Source organism: Ptychodera flava, chromosome 8, assembly GCF_041260155.1.
Source record: "Ptychodera flava strain L36383 chromosome 8, AS_Pfla_20210202, whole genome shotgun sequence".
Lineage (NCBI taxonomy): Eukaryota > Metazoa > Hemichordata > Enteropneusta > Ptychoderidae > Ptychodera > Ptychodera flava.
The window spans coordinates 28,774,584-28,792,606 of record NC_091935.1 but is presented as its reverse complement, the minus strand read 5'-3'; the positions used below and the strand labels follow the sequence as shown (position 1 = coordinate 28,792,606).

The following is an 18,023-nucleotide window of genomic DNA, read 5'->3' as shown; positions in this document are numbered from 1 at the left end:
CATGATTCTTGAAAAAGACGAATGTCTTGAAAATATGGTAACGAATGCATTAGGGTTGACTAGAAGGCGTTCTGTTGTTCCTAACGAAAAAACGAATGGTGACGGATGGATAAAACCTAGACGAAGGTTTCTTTTTGAAATATGCAAATTTGAGGAACGAAATACAAACAAACTAATACTACCGATAAAAGCAACATGGCGGTGTCGGGGTTTGCTTTTGTACAAATATCTCGGTTTTTCCGTTTTCATGTTCTCTTTAGTGTATGTTTTATCTTTATAGGCGCTGTACTAAGTCAGCAAGTGCAACGACCAAGAGGTGTTTCTTTATCTAGTAAGTATCGCCCGTTTTCGTGGTTCCATGCATGACCTTGGCGTGAGACAATTTTTGCTGTCTGCATATCCGCTGCGCTGTGCACACGTGGAGTGTTCCGGTTGACGGAGACCGTACGCCAGAAATTGAACATCATTTGTAATCAGCTGAACATTTTATCGACTTTAAACTTCAATTTAATGAACGAAAATAGTTTTCTTTTCGAATTACAATGTGGCAAAAGTACATGAAGCAATGCAACCCAGGTTCTCTGAAGCAGTTCTATTGTGTACAAATGCAAAGCTATAGTTATAACGGTAACGCGTATATACCGTTATAATTAATTGCGGTCTTTAGTACATTGTAACCCCTATTGTTTATTGAAGTCACGAGTCAGGTCAACAGGGATAATTGACAACCTGTCTTCACCGCTCTTTGAGAAAATGCTTGCCAAGCTGGTTCTGCAAATTCTCATCTTAAAACAACATAGAAATGTTATGTGTTCTGTGCAGCTTTATATGCAAATTGCCATGACAACGAGCAACTTCTAAACTTTCCAACAAACCACGGTCCCTCCACAAACCGTTGACAAACCATACATAATGTCGTTGCAGCAATATGTCACAATCTAGCTATTGTTCCTGTTATCAATGGCCGTTCTATTTGCTCAAAATATGTGATATATATATACTAGTACCTGCAGGGGGAATCAAAAACTCCTAAAAGTTGTACCAATAGTACATGTATAGTGATTTCTACTGCAAAGCTGAATAATGGAGACAGTTATCTAAATAATGTGCAGACATTATGTTTTCTGCATGGCTCTATGAAACTTCAACTCATTAACAAACAAACAAACGATGAAGTTTACAGTAATGTGCAAAGAGCTACTGCTGATGTCAAATGAACAAAATGAAGAAAACCTGTTAATTTTGTTTCAATCAGTGAATTTTTTATCGACTTTTATATAAGTTCATCATTTGTTTGAAAAATTAATAAACTTTCTGAATCGGAAATTTCTCTGTTTACTTCCCAAGTAGCTGATAAAGATGATAATCACTTAGTAGATGATAAAACTTTTATTGATATCAAGTATGGTAAATCAAAGCTATGATGACTCATAGTGTGTTTTGTATGAGCATTTAAACTTAGTACTAGTCAGTATAGTACTACAGCCAACAGGGCTGTAGGGTCAGTTACCATTCCTGCTGTACTGTTAGAGGTAAGGTTTAAAAATTTGCCCTGAGGGAAAATGTCTTAGCCACTGTAGCCTTCTGTTGTCTTTTGATACAAATTGTCAAAAACAAAGCAGGGTGCCCACCGTACTGTAATCACTCTGTTGAAGTATTATCACAAGTTTGGATACTAATTTCAGTGTTTACATATAACAATTGCACAAACTCAGTGTCAATAACTTGCATAACTCTAGCATATTTTTTGCAAAATTTTAATCATCATTACTATAATCACAATTAAAGTAATAAAGCCAAACGTTAACAAGATAAAGTACCATATACAGTCACAACACAGGTCTGATGTATGACCCGACCGGCCTAGGCACCTGCACAATTTTATTGTGCATACTTTAAGCAAGCCATTTTTCCGCATCAAAAAAGAAATCTCTATTGATGTGAAACTTAGTAAATGCTGTTATTTGAATTGTAAAATGATGGATGGCTTTTTATTGGATTTGTTAATTGCAGCTATAGTAATTTTATTGATACTTGTTGTAATTCTAAACCATCTGTTTGCATACCATTTTCTTCTATATTTAGAAACTTACAACAATGTGCTGGTTTTCTAACATGTTGTGGCCTGTGTTAGCCAAACATTTCAACCAAAGACATTTCCTATTTACTCAAATCTTTTCATGTCGGATTAGGGCAGTTTGTTTAATCTGAAAATCACTGGTAGCAAGTACAATAAGAACGTAACAGTAACCCATGTATTTATCCGACATTTATGACTGTCAGATTCAGTTTATTTGTATACAAAAATTGAAATAGCATTCATCTGGCAGTTGCTCAAATTTTAGAATTTTTTCAAATGAAGGACATTTCTGTTTAGAAACAGATGAACAGAATTTTTATGTTTTTTAAATTTTCCTATATAAATTTACTTTTTAAAAATGCCAACTATAAACATATGTTAAAATTGATACAGTCAATATGTTCTTTATAGTATTTCAGAGCTATCATAAACACGGTTATCAGCCTATTTGAAAGAATAATTTGGTCATCAGGGTGAAATTTTACAACGTGTACAATCTCTACAGGAGTTTTTAGTGAGGATAACATTTTGGATCAGTATCCATCATTTTTAATATCAATGCAAAGTGCTAACCAGGCAAGAAAACCTGTCATTCATAAGTACAATTAGCATGGCACACTTCTCTCTTTTTTTAAAGGGGCAGAAGTGTATTAACATTCTGTTCAACATTTTGTCGTCTCCCCTTCGAGGTTTGTAAATGTTGAAATGCCCAGTATTCAGCTATTGATACAGGCTGCATTGTTCTGAGTATTATTATTACAGGTGACAAATGTTGGCATGCGTTCAGTCTATATTTTTCTGAGCACTTTGCAGAAATATTGTGTTAGGAAGTAGGGCTGTAATACTGAGTCCCTGCATTGGTAATGCAACACTAACATGTTATGTGCTCTGTGCAGCTTTATATAAAATTGCCATGACAACTAACAACTCCTAAACTTTCCAACAAACCATACATAATGTCATCGTAGCAATATGTCATAATCTAGCTATTGTCTCTGTTAAACACGTTTTTTATAAACCAAGCAAGAGATGCGCAGTAGGAAAAACTGTCAACTTATACACAGCTGTATCACCCAGATTAAACCTTTCTGTGCAATTTTACTGTTTTCAGTTTTTATCATCTGCAATTTTGTATCCAGCAGGATTGTAGGCTTTTACCAGACTGGAAGTCTGAATTCCATTTAGTACCAGCAAATGTAAACGGATATTCTGTTTAGCGTTTTAAATAGCATAATAAATGTACTTGAATGCAAGATTCTGATATTGCTTGTTTCTCTTTTCAGATAAACCATTTTATGAAAACAAAGAAACTTTTACATGTTTGGATGGCTCACTTAAGATTCCATTTTCATTAGTCAATGATGATTACTGTGATTGCAAAGATGGTACGGATGAACCAGGTATGTCAACTACAAGTATTATTCTACTGGTTGAAAACAACTAGCTCGTTATGCCTGGGAATGAAAAGGGAAGGATTTTGGAGAACCTGCTAACTCTTAGTCGGCGTACATTGTCAAGGCCATCTGTTTCATATGTATAAGTTTGAAGTATCTTTGTAAAATGTCTTTTATAGTTTAATGGAATCTTGAAAAATAATCTTTGAAAACATGAAAGTTTGTCTGTGAAATTGTTTAACGATAGAATTGTATTATCAACATTATAAGACCAATTTCAAACCTGTTAGAAAAATGCACAATATTATTTGAAATAAAGTATATCCTCTAAAGGGGATTAGCAACAGACCACACATAGTTTTGTAACTCACTGTAACCTGAAGGGCTCTTATCACTTATCTGCATGAAACTGACCAAAATAGTTGGGTTAGGAGTTTAAATTTTGTGTTTCTTTATTGAACTTTGCCCCACATAGGTACAGCAGCCTGTCCACGTGGTAGATTTCATTGTACAAATGCCGGCCATAAACCAATGTACATACCATCTTCAAGAGTGAATGATGGTATATGTGGTAAGTTTATTCAATGTCAACAATGCTAAGTTCATTACTTAGTAACAGTATGCCTAAGCTGCTACATTAGGAAATCTTGTTTTGAATGAGTGTGTGACGTGTAGACATCTCTACTGATATGATTGGATGGAAATCTTGAGAAAGAATATCAGTATTTTAAATTAACTGGCAGAGCATACAACAGCAAGGTTTCCAATCATAGCAAACACCCTTACAACAAGTTTGGTATGAGAGTTTCTGATTTTAATTGAACATATTATTCTATAATGTCAAAGGAGAACAGTCATGCAGATATGGTGGAATATTCTTCTGACACGTGCATAAGTCAGCATGGATGTTAATGTAGCAATCTAAATCTACAGATATTCTGAAAACTTATGAGTTGATAGTCATGATGAGAGTAAAAAAACAGTTTATGGCATCCTTGTTTCTTCGGCATCTGTTTCTGTAACATTCCAGAATTTGCTTGTTCTCTATACAAAATTGGTTTCATCTTCATCTTTTCTTATATGTGTACAGCTATGGGTCAAACCCAAAATTTTTGGAATTTTTAGACATTTTTGCATCTCCATGGTGAAAAGAGGTGAAGTAACGATTGACCAAAATATGAAGAACTGACTTCCAGTAAAATCTTTCTCAGCAAAAGTTGAACAAGTATTGTGTGGTAAATATGAGTGTAAACAAGCAATGTTGCGCAACAGAATGTTAACACCCTTTTTCCGACTGATTTGACAGATTGTTGTGATGCAAGCGATGAGTACGATGGTAAAGTTAGCTGTGAAAACAATTGCAAGGAATTAGGGAGAGAAGAAAGAGAAAGAAGACAACGAGAAATTGAAAGTTTTAATCAGGGATTTATTATCCGCCAAGAGTATGTAAAAGAAGGCAAAGACAAATTAGAGGAGAAAAAGGTATGAGTTCAGAAAGTATTGTTTGATATAACTGTCAACAAGCAGCAAGGTAGCATTTATGTAGTTTGATTAGTTTACATTGTGAAGTTCTCAGAATATTACTGATAATGTAATATCATGACATTAAAATTTCAGTAAGTGCGTACAGTTTCACAGTTCTTCAGTGGTTTGTTTAAACCTATTGATAGAGAGACAGTATGAATATACGACCACCTATGCCGGCTACCAAGCAGTTCACACCTCATTTGCATATTACTAGCATGAAGGACAAGCTCATGTCCTCAAAAAACACAAAAACAAAAAAAAATAACTCCAGACAAACTTGTTCCCTTTATCATGGAATTTTAAGGTTGTAAATATTCTCTCAAATGTCAATTAACAAACTAAACACTGTGCAGTAAATGAAAGTGTTGTCACAGTGGCAATCCAGTGAATATGGTAATGTTGAGAAAAATGAAACAAAACCACTGGGTAAATCAATTGAAGCAGGAAGTTCACAAAAGAGAGATACTAGATCAGGCTTGTAATAGTGAATGGTGTATCAATGAGCCATAGACTTTACACTTACCTTTGTCACTTCACATGATACAAAATAAATTCATAATTTCATAGTTGGTTGCATTTGCAAAACTGGCTCTGAAAATTTTATGCATTGCATGAAACAAGGTCTGCAGAATTAAAAAGAATGCTTAGCTATTATTAATGAAAAATATCTTTAGATTGACACTTGGACAGTTTAGAATAATTGTAAAATTTGATATTGATCATGTTGATTGAAATATAATTTTATATACAAGTGGAGACATTATTACACTGTGGGCTGGGGATTACAGTCAAGGACTAAGTAGGTCAGACCACAACCTACTGACATTCCTCTCTTTGTGGTTTCATTAGAAACAATTGGAGGAACTCAGAGAAGAAAGAAAAACAATTGAAGCACTTAAGGAGGAAAAAAAAGGTAGGCTAAGAAATTCTTCACCTCAAAGTTTGTATTTCTGCATTATTACATTTTACCCTCTCACCACAATGGTTTGGCCCAATCCCATTGTTATCAAGGGTGAGTGTGGAGCTGTATACAGGGAATTGGGGGTGGACAGGTTAAATGTAATCTGCGTTACTTCAAGTTATATACATCCTGTATGTCAACTGATCAATATAGTTTCTACATGACCCTTCTTCCACTTCGGTTTTTTTTGAAAAATTTTCAGCTGCAAAGGAGGCTGCAGAAGCACCTGAAAAAGAAGCCAAAGACAGACATCGAGAAGCTTGGGAAAAAGTTAAAGAAGAAAATAGACAAGTGAAGCAAAGAGAAGAAGCACTCCTAGCGTTCCAAGAATTAGACACCAACAATGACAATGTGTAAGTTCCAGCCATATTTCCTCATTTTGGTTGTCAAGCAAATTTCATGTCAAAGGCAAGTCAAAATTTGAATTGTACATAGAATTGAACTGTTCAGGCTAAATATAAAAGACCGCTGCCAGCTATGTTGTACATGCAGAGAGAAATGGATAAACAAGCCACCAGTGGAACACTGACAAGGGATTAGTTTTGAATGCTAAGAACTGGAAGCATCAGTATACCTTTCTTTTACAGCTTTTTGAAGTTTGTTAATGAATCATCAGAGGCCATCACAAGACTTCAGTTCATCTTCGATTTGCAAAATTCTTTACATAAAGCATACGTTACTGATTTGCCATAAATTTTCTCAGAGGCTCTTTTGTTCCCATTCCCCTAAAAATGTTGTTTTTCCATGTCATTTTACGACATATCTGAGTTTACTTCACCAGGTCTGGTGTAAGTACTGATAATTATAAGTGGCCATTTGAGTCCGTAACCAATGATGTATATCATGTCTCTACTTTGATAAGTAAAGTGTTACTGTGAAAGACAGATGTGCATCATTCTGCGCTTGTCTGTTGGTCATCGCTATGCGCCCTCAGGAGGTGACTTTGTGTAATGCATCTAAATGGCACTGAGAAATGGTAGAGAAAGATTATCAACCAGAATGAGTACAGTCATAGACTCTCAAAATTTTCAGTACAGTCTCTGGAGCCATCATAAAATATGCAAATGTAATAAATTATGAGGAATATTCTCAATCAAGTCAAGAATACTTGGCATTTGTTATTATATCATTTACAAACCAGTCAAATAAAGGTACATATTTTATTCAACAGAGTGTCAGCAGATGAAATTCAGGCTCATTTAGAATTTGACGGAGACAACAATGGTGAAGTTAGTTATGAAGAAGCCCTCGTAAGTAAAGATTTGGAATTAATGTTGAAACAGTGTCCTGATTTCTGTAAAATCAGATATCATTCGATGTTTCCCATGTTAACGCTGTTGAGATTGAAAACCATGGAAGTATTAAATATTCCAGGAATGTTCCCTGAAAGTCTAGCCTGATGAGTTTAGTTAGAATTTGATCAATGCCCTGGAGAAGATATGCTTCTAAATTACCAGAAACCAATTGAACATTGCGTACTTCAAAGTGCTCTTCCTCTGTAGACATGATATTGAAAATTGCAGTCATATTCTGTTATTTTATACTTCATTCTTTGAAGTCACAATTTCTACAAATGTGTTGCATCTCTAAAATAAAATAAACGGTGTATAACTTTTCTCATAAACAACATCCTTCTATACATATATTGTAATTGTTATTACAACCACCAAACACTATGTGAAACTCTATAAATTTCAAGGTTTTGCTCAAAGTTTGATTTAGACAATATGGTACAATTCGTGAAAAAATACTGAAGCATATCATATTTAGTGACAGAAAATATATACACAGATTGAGTGAGTTGATGTAGGTTCATGTATGTACAGATTGATAAATCTTCCGAATGTGATTGTTATAAACCAAAGCAAGATTAATAGTAACCCAGACAACATGTTCATATGCACGTGCCTTTTTTAGAGCAATCTGGCTTGAAAGGATGACATTACAGCATTGACATTGTGTGTTCAGATTTAACCCGAAGCATGAAAGAAAAACATCAACACTGAAGCTGGTGAAACATTTGCCTGTTGCTCATCCTGATGATTTCAGTTATTTCCATGTCATTTATTTCATCATACAGGAAGTTCTAATTGATGATGATGTCAGTCTTGACTTGTTTGCAAAGGAAGTATGGCCACAAATCAAAGACAAATACAAGCCTATGCAACAGGTGAGTTTCCTTGATGTATTCATGTATAGGTGATGATAAATTCTGTCAGTCTCAAAGAGATTGAACCCTAATCAGTCTCATAGGCACTTGGTCACCATCAGCTGTATAGAGACTTTATCGCCACCATTCTCTCAGGAACTCTATAGCTTGATTTCATGGAAACTCAGATCATTATTCCATCCTCAAGACATTGTGTTTCCGTTAATTTCCTAAACAGTCATTCATCGTAAGAACTCTCTGCAAATACTAATCTTGTCAGCAGTGAAGTCACCAACAAACTGATAGGCCACATGGAAAAAAATCACCAGCAAAACTTCGATTGATTTCAGCAGTCTTTGAGATTAGTTTGCTACAAATCACACAGAAATCCATTTTCTATCAGTAATCTTGGCAACTCCCCATTAGACTTTGTTCCATTGTTGAAGAATGTGCTTCCCTGTGTAGTTTAATCTGTGATCCACCAAAAGTTACTGTCACATGGTCCAGAGGGTAACCAGTTAGATATCTGAATTCAGACACTGCCAGCTGATACTTCCATCACCAATCTGTGTCGTCCTGTAGGTGGAGGAACCACCAACACCAACAGAAATTGATATAGAAGATGTAGCTCCAGGAGATGAGGAGTATGAAGATTATCCTGAAGAAGATGAAGAAGCGTACACTGATGATGACGAGGATGATGACGATGATGAGGATGTTCCGCCACCAAAGCAAGACAAGGATGGTGATGCAATGCCTCCTTACGATGATAACATCCAAACCCTCATAGATGGTAAGCCAACAAAATCAAGGTATTTTATTCATGAAGTTGAAATTTTGTGGAAAATATCTATGTCAATATTTTTTCATACTTTGATGAAAAATTTACTACATGTAGTGAACATATGACTTATGAAATAAAATAATTGCTTGGACTGTTTATGTCTAAGTAACATGTCCATGTGTTTCAATCACAGCTGCCAACAAAGCCAGAGAGGAGTTCATTGAAGTCGATGACCGGTACAAGAAAATGAATGATCAGGTCAATGAACTGGAGAAAATACTAGGTTATGATCTGGGAAGGGAGGGAGAATTCTACACCATACAGGGACAGTGTTTTGAATATCAAGACAAAGAGTGAGTAACTTTCCATTTTGATGTGCTGTGGATTGAAAAGTTAGGAGACAGTGTAACATTGTTGATACCTCTCTATCCTGCACAGAAAAGATCTAAATCTGTGTCTTAGTCTGTTGCAAAATGCCTGCCAATCAGATTTCAGATAGTCGAAATTGATACAATACATTCACCCCATCAAATACTTACAAGTCAGCAAACCCTCAGAATATCTGCGCAGCTATTTCTCATATTCTGTGAAAGACCGGTTGATTTTTGAAGGGAGGGTCCAACATAGATAATTTTTCATCATCAGTGTTACAAGATTTTCAAATGCAGTTCATCTCTCTTTCAGATACACGTACAAATTCTGCCCATTTGAAAAGGTTTCTCAGAAACCCAAAGTTGGACGGGAAACATCACTAGGGTGAGTAATTAATTTGCGGATGTGTTCAGTCTGAGTGCAGATAGCAATTTGACTTCTGTAATATCCGTGTCAATCCATTTGTAATATCCATGTCAATCCATTTGTAATATCTGTGTCAATCCATTTGTTATATCCATGTCAATCCATTTGCAATTCAGTGGTCTCTGGACCAGTACCAACATCAGTGAAGTGATCCGGCTGTCCAGTGTTGCTAGTCATTCATACTCTCTGGTCATAAAAATATATTACAGTAATATTCACTAGCGGTCGAACATCTTAAATGGTGAATCCTAGCTCCCATAAGGTATATGCACCTCGAAATTGAAAGACTTAAAAACGTTTACTCAAACTTTCTTCAAAGAAATTTCAGCCATTCAGGGGTCACCTTGCAAATTTTGGTATTAGAGAACAAATTACTTAACATTTACTGATATTTAAAATTCAAAATGGCCGCATCCCTTAACTCTATGGTGAAAATTAAATTTTTGATTTCCATTACACTAAGACCATGAAAACTTTATTTCCGCCATGAGCTTTAAAATGAACCCTACAAGCAATAGACCAGAAAAGAATTGTAAAACTTTTAGAGCCGGCATATCTTCCCGTGGTGTATGATGGAATAAATCTATGTGGTGGTTTCAGACATTAGAAAAGTTTGTTTGCTCATTCCTATTCAAGGTGGTTAAAACCATTAATATCAATTCAACAGGGTTCGTACGGTCCTGGAAAACCCTGGAAAACCCTGGAATTTTATTTTAGCCCTGGAAAACCCTCGAAAACCCTGGGAAAATGTGATTTAGCTGTGGAAAACCCTGGAAAATGAAGATACATGAGACTGATGTAGTTGAACTTAACAAATCTGATAATAAATGTTCCAAGAAAGCTGAATCTACAGGGAAATGTCTTTTGTCACCAAGTTAAATAATCTTAGAAGGAGCGCAAATTCTAAGACTGCAAAAGAGAAAACCAAACTGAAATACAATCAGTAGCTATACAGCTAGAAGGAAAAGCTCAGGAATTAAAGCAGTCGAGTATAAATTTGTTTTCATGGTCAAGAGCCCTGGAAAATTACTTGATTTTAGTTGAAATAGCCCTTGAAAACTGGTCAAAAAACCCTGGAAAGCCCTGGAATTTTATTTGTCCCAAGGTGTACGAACCCTTATTCAAACACACTGTACATTCAAAAAATGACTGGTCAGCTGAATGTTAAAATATCCCTTATATTGTACTTTATGTGTCATTGGTTGATGATCAATGTCATGACATATTTTTAACAGAACATGGAAAGGGTGGGAAGGACCTGATGGCAGAAAATATTCCAGAATGAAGTATGGAGGTGGAGAAAAGTGCTGGAATGGTCCAGATAGGTCAACTGAGGTGAGTTTTCTCCGGCGTTCCTTGCTTACTTTTAATGTTTTTGTGTGATTTTGTCACTGCACACCAAGCAGCAGCAACACAGGTAGACTGGGAAGATCTGCTTTTGGTGGCGCTTTCTTCCCCTTAGTTAGACATGACTACAAGAGTGTATCGGAGCAACAGGCCTTTCAGTGTGCAGTGCAGATTTCTGGCAAAACTGCTGTCTCTTGTTTAACCTCCATTGGATCCATATATCCGTCGTTTGACTGTTTCTTGATGAAATCACACAATTTGGAATGATAGGTTTAGAACATTGCCTGGCAATGAAAGGAATGAATAACTTAATTTACTAAACACACAACTCTTGTAACCACCAACAAAGCAGACAATTACTATAGACAAAGCGTCTACATTCTCGTGCCTCTCTCTTCTAATAGTCTTGTGCTACCATCAAACAAATCCTTGAACTCAATGTATCATGTGTATCACAATTCTTCTCTCAAAAATGCCTTTAACCCTTTGAACCCGGCTCGGACAAAAATGTCCGCATGATGTCATAGGGTACCAGGGGGTCGGGTGCAAAGGGTTGAAGGCACTTTTGGCAATCCCTTGGGATCGCTTTTGTTCTAGTATGTAAGAGGATTATGGAGGTGTGATAACCTTTTGTTTGCCATTCAAATTGTAATCTAGAAAGTAAATTTTCTGATGAAACAATCTGACATCAACGCAGGCCTTTATGATATTTCCAATCTCTTATATGCAATAGAGGTAATGTGTTTATCATCAAGAAATAAACAATAAAAACTCATACTCAGTTATCATAGGCATACAAATGATAATTTTGCTTGCTTTGAACATGGCTTGCATCATACCTGTTACATGTAATAAACTTTTCCTTTCTTCTGTTCATTTGCAGGTGATTCTAATGTGTGGTCTGGAAAACAAAGTAACTAAAGCCTCTGAACCAAACCGCTGTGAATATGAACTTGAATTTACCACACCAGCTCTGTGTAATAAAATGATTGACCCTAATTCAGACAACACAGACAAACATGATGAGCTATAACAGCTAACTTGTTTAATGTTTATAGCTCTTCCAATCCAACAGGCCTTTGATCAACTTAGATATTTGCATTTTTTTTCATCTTTGAAAGCTGTGCCCTTATTGGTTAGCGATCAAACTAAATGTTTATCTATATCTGTATGCAAATTTTCAAGTTTTTTTAAGGGCCTGTTGGACACACTAAGCAAACAGAAGTAGGAGGGGAGAAATTGAAAGCTACACTATGCATTGAGAATTGAAGAAGGCATGTGGCTCAAATTTTTCGGATTTTTAATTTTTTCCTCATCGGATTCCATGATGTATATAATGTCACTGAAGACAAAGAGTCCATCTAATTGTTTTTCATCGTTGTGTTTTATTGTAACCTGTTTACCCCCAGATCCCTGTAAACAGGTCCACATTTGCCATGGAAAACAATGGGGTTGGTCCAAACCATGGTGATGACAGGGTTAAAATGAAAAAGAGTGGTAACTAAGTAAGGAGTTCTCATCTGTGTGTCTTGCCATTCTCCAATGACCAAATCATACAAGGGATATGTTTTGAATAGGTTATTTAGTCATCAAAGCAGTGCCATTTCGGTTGTGTCAAGATAAATTTTTATTGGTTTTAATGATCAAATTTTGACCTGTTTGTCCACTATCAGTCTAAAGGAATTCTGATAAATTAAGTTCTTCAAAGTGATAAGTCTGACAGAGACTTTTCAGGGAGCACTGTGTGGACAATAGAACTTTGATCAGTCTTCAAAAGCATCATCAACTCTATAGAAATTTTGTGCCAAAATGAGGAAAAATGAGAGCTCAGGCAATTAATTTTTTCCTTTATTGTATCTGTCTGTCACACATTTGTAGAAGATGCCACATTCGAATATTACGCACAAAGAACATTGACCGGTGGGAAAAGTCTTTGGAAATTGCCCTTGAACCTGCTTTTCATGTCACAATGCTTGATATCAGTGTATGGCAGTGCCCAGTGTTTTATATGCATATTCTTTTTGGTCTACTTACTTCCTTGCTCAAAGCTTTTGAAATTGTGTGCCTGCTATTGAAATACCTAATCTTGTGTACAGTCAAATATGTCACCTTCCAAATAATTCCAATCGTGATCTTGTTTTCTTTTTATGATAGTGAAGACTTGTGTTCATTTCCTTTAAGTGACTGCTTCCCACTTTTATAAACCTGCGCGTAATTTTTTTTTGTCACTAAAAGGCTAATTTGGACTTCTTGATTAATGCCATTCAAAACTCACATCATACACATCAAGAAGTGTTAAGGTATTTTTGCCTCTTGTTGACAAACAAAAATTCTAAATTACATATTTCATTTAACCCTTCATCAGGTACCACAGCACAGTGTCGCTGTGAAACAAATGGGGAAATTGAAAATTGAAATATTCAATCAAATTGTCCAAACTGTCGCCATGACAGTGGTGTTCGTAAACCAGTTCTTTTAAATACGATGAAATACAGTATACTAGTACTCTTCTACAGTTGAAATCATGGGACCTTGGGGTAAATTTATTAAGCTATGACTTGCGTATGTGATCCTATCAAGTGTCCTAAGGCGGCAGCATTCCATTTGTGATATACTGACAAAGTATACTCGATGCATTGGACAATTAATGAATGCAATAATTTGCCCCTCGTGCAATACAAACCACACCCTCTTGTACAACAGGGCATTGACCTTTTTCACAAAGTCTGAGCTTTCCACTCAATGGAAGTTCCTTGACCCTGTTAATTTCTATATGTTGGCTAAGCCTGCTCTCAAAAGATAGACACAGCACAATAGGGGTGTAACGTAAACAAGCACACATTGACATTCCTATCAAAGCAGCCAGAAAATGAAAAAGGAAAGTGCAGAACTTAAATTTATTTTTCTGTAGTTTGCACCAGTTTTACTTCTGTTTGCTTCACCAGGCTAACACAAATGAGCTACATGAAACATGAAAAACTGTACTTTTCTAATAATTTTTGTAAAGTCTTTATTCGATCTCATGTGAAATCCAAACTGTTTACAGGCAATAAACCCCAAAAAGTCTTATTAGAATCAGCTGTGTGTTGTCATTTTTGAACATTCACCAACATTGCAATGTACATACTCCCCCTAGCTTCACACTTTGATTCTTGTAGACACTTTCAGAGTTTCTATATTTTATGAAATTTGTATCAAGAATGATTCTACAGACTTTCTGAAACAAATTTTTAATATTACTTACAAGTGTAATATCTTCAACCAGAAATTGGGGGCTGTAAAATTACAACAGTACAGATGAGTTTGTAAAACTCTATTCTCAGAAAAATCCTGTGTAAAAAAGCATGCACACTTGCAAGAAAATATCCAAATAACATGTGCGTGCATAGATACATATATCAATACAGGCTTGACTGTCTTGTTTACATCACAAAACTACCTCTGTAAAGCGGTTTAGGCCTGAAAGGGCTAACCCCATACAAGTAGATCTGATGACACTGTCAATACACTATACCTGGATGTATGATCCATATCATCAACATCTGTACTTAATCATTTTGAAAAGGTTTGTTAAGATTCATGGGGTGTGTCCTATCAATTCTGCTCTCATTTCTTTAGAGAAATCCAGTGCACAGTTTCAAATACAGCTGTTGGGTATCTCGCTTCCACTGCAGTTACTGTCTATGGTGTAATCAAACCAATGCAGACTCGCATCGATATAAATTGTCGTACTTCATTGTAATTGAACTGTAAAAATGAGTTCATGGCATAACCCTTACGTTTGAGTAACACCATGCTCGAAACTTTAGCCCTAAAATAAGTATATTTACTTTATTCTTCTTAAGACAAATAGTATAAATGTATCATGCAGACCATTAGAGACTGGAAATACTGATAATCCTCCCGGTTAGCGCCCCCTATTGGTGTATCGGCGATATTTGACATGCGTGCTGCTTGGCTACTTGAGAAACGAAGATGTTCAACCTGCTGTTCTCAGCATCATCTTTCTATATCTCCGTATTGTATTTCCTCTATCACGGTGACGGCAAAAGATAATATTTTTATTGAAAGTTTCCACCCAAAATGCTTGCTAAAATTTTCAAATTAATTTCCAAAACTTGAACCGACGAAAGTCGAAAATGTATCAATCGGCAAAAATGAGAAAAATATGACATTTTGGAAATGCAAAAATACGCTTGCAAAGCATTGGATTAGTGGATAACCAGAGGAGATGGTAAATGCAGATACGCTTGCGAAACATAACTTGTGGATCGATGACCAAAGGAGCTTGTTAGTTTTTTGCTGAAATTTGAACATTTTTATCTGACACACCCAGGTTCCCGCTCGCTTGCGGCTTGATGTTGGTAACATAACAAGATAAATTTAATGCGGCCACAGTTTTTTTCTGCTGCACATAAACCGCACACACTTTTTTGTTCTATTCATTAGTAGAACTTGAAGGTTGTAAAATGTACTTTTGAAACGACTTTTCCCGAGAGAGTGACCGGCACTATATGGTTGACAGTTGATCGTGGCAGTTTCGCACGTAGTCAATGGCGTTCTTTCCTCTGCCTAGAACATCACGGTAACTGTACATATTCACAACAAAATATATGCTGGCTGCACTTCATACCCTGAATTTTGGTGCACCACGAAATCAATTATTTTCATCTGTGTTATTGTTTACTTTTTTGTAATTTCTTACTAACTCGACCTTTGGAGCAGGTATAAAACTTATAAAAATATTTAACAAAGTACTATTACACGATTGGAACTAATTTGGGATAATTGGATGGTAAAGTAATGTCGGTTTCATCTGCCAATGTAAGCTCATCTGCTTTTCTTTTACGTTATACACTTGTTTTTATGAGTTATTTGTAATATTGCAACATTCAACTATAGAGCACCTAACACTTTTGAGAAATTTGAGAATTTTGAAGATCCAATCATCCCATATTAGTTCCAATCGTGTTCTACATAAACCTACCGTTGCTCGATCGTGACTGCATGTGTATTACTAGTAAGGTCTGTACCGAACGAAAAATGCGTAATGTGTGTGCTAATCGACTTGAAGTTAAATGTCATATATATATAAACTGCTAGAAGAAGATCATTTTGAACGCCTTTGTCAGACAGCTGGAATCTAATTTGGGAGACGGCTTTGTAATCGACAGAAACAATACTAAAAATTTGTTGACTATAAAATCGATGCTGTCGAAACTGGGGAAGATGTTCAACATTTACATCTGTGTCCCTTCTACGTCGGCGCGGGAAGCCTAATATGTAACCATTTAATATCACAAAATATATCAAAAGCTTATTTCTGTAATCAGGCAACCTGCTCAAAGATTCAGGAAACAGATTTGCTTTGAGGGTTTCAGGGTCATTTCTGTACTTTCAACCTGTTGGTGGTTCCTGAAATTACCACAGGTATGCGCTCCGGGGTATTTTTTTCCAGCAATAACATGCAGGGAAAACAAGGCACGCCATGCTTGCATGGAGAATTAATAAAGCTAAAGAAAATCTCCTTCGGCAAACTTTTATATTTAAATCTAATCACACCGGTATAAATCACCATTCGATCACGAATCCTTACGTCATTCAGTATTATGAGTAGGCTATCGAGATTAACCCGCTGGGTGGTTCGTTTGCTATATCGATATATTGCTGCGGATTTCAAATTACTCGTTTTCCTTTATCGAACCGATCACCTGAAGTCGCCCTAATCCATTTGGCGACGATAAATGAAGCAAGAAAAAAATGTTTTCGCTGCGCTTTGAATTAAATGAAGTTGTTGGTATTCGTGCGAGAGAGAGAGAGAGAGAGAGAGAGAGAGACTTAAAAGGTTTCATAGTTCTTAGTTTTTCTGATGAAAAGGTGTGTGTGTAGGTTTATATTCTGATTTGCAAGTTAAGACTTAGGAAAACGCAAAGGTTCAGTACATTAAGCCTTACAGAATAACTGACGACAGGCACCATATGCTACAACAAATATATATTTTCCCAGCGAACCCCCTCCCCCAAAATAACAAAACAAAACATTCCGTGACCCGTGATCATGTGTCTACGGATGGAATAATATTGTAATCATATAGTTTGTAACATTCTACATATTAAAGGGGGCGTGCGTTTTCTACAACATCTTCCTTTTAATGCTTTTATTCGTCAAACATATAAACGACAGTAACTGGACCATGGGACCAAATAACATCACTTAGTACTTCATATGAAAATGTTGAATGCATTATGTTCTGGTGAGAACGAAGCCCTAGAGTTGGTCATATTGACGTTTGGGTCTTTGTTCTTGTTAGTTATTTACTTTCCTTTAGCAGTACAAAATGTGATTCATTCAACAATTAAATATAAGGTATAGACTAACATAATATACTTCGATCATTTGATATCTAGCTTGACGATGTTTTCCATTGAGCCGTTGACTGTTACACATATTAACATAAATTCTTTATTTTCTGGTACGGTATGTTGGCGGGGGCGGAAACACATAGCTGTTTATTTCTTAGCTACAGTGATAAATCACAAAGAGAATTTCGATATAAACAGCTTGCACAATGTTTTAGGTTCTAGACTGTCCACAGGTGAGTTGCAAACAATGTCCCGCCCGCTTTTCACATTTTAGCGGTCATTTAACAAAGAGGTGACCCTGGCCTGTCGCCATACCCTGTACATAACTCGCACGTCATCGCTGAAAGTCAAGGATCTTGTCTTCTTGAAAAAAACAACCCGCATAAAAGTTCGCGCCGTACAACCTATATCTATTAGATGGTGTGGTTTTGAAATTTCGAGTTGAAAGGAAAATAACGTAGTGCTGATAGTTCTTGGCTGGTCGCTGTTTTGTGTTAGCAACTGTTGCCTGGTAACGTTTCTGTGTTTCATAGACGCTACACGTGCTACTTTCCCGGTCGTTGCAGAGCATATGCAAATGACTTCCATATAAGTCGTTTCCCAGGTGACGTCAACAGACAA

The 18,023-nt window shown here is 36.2% G+C and overlaps 1 protein-coding gene across 1 annotated transcript; it reads left to right on the top strand.

Annotated features, from left to right (window-relative positions):
- The first annotated feature begins 163 nt into the window (after nt 1–163).
- On the top strand, nt 164–14,115 carry LOC139138962 (glucosidase 2 subunit beta-like). The gene is made up of 13 exons (XM_070707607.1): nt 164–331; nt 3,364–3,480; nt 3,950–4,045; nt 4,781–4,956; nt 5,851–5,914; nt 6,165–6,315; nt 7,134–7,212; nt 8,043–8,132; nt 8,694–8,904; nt 9,089–9,248; nt 9,580–9,651; nt 10,929–11,028; nt 11,924–14,115. Exons 1-13 carry the CDS (start codon nt 196–198, stop codon nt 12,071–12,073), a joined length of 1,602 nt encoding a protein of 533 aa, XP_070563708.1. The 5' UTR covers nt 164–195; the 3' UTR covers nt 12,074–14,115.
- The last annotated feature ends 3,908 nt before the right edge of the window (nt 14,116–18,023 follow it).

Coding starts and splice junctions, on each gene's coding strand:
- LOC139138962 (XM_070707607.1), top strand. CDS start 196: ATGGCGGTGTCGGGGTTTGCTTTTGTACAAATATCTCGGTTTTTCCGT. Junction 8,905..9,088: donor CATCCAAACCCTCATAGATG/GTAAGCCAACAA, acceptor TTTCAATCACAG/CTGCCAACAAAGCCAGAGAG. Junction 9,652..10,928: donor GGACGGGAAACATCACTAGG/GTGAGTAATTAA, acceptor TATTTTTAACAG/AACATGGAAAGGGTGGGAAG.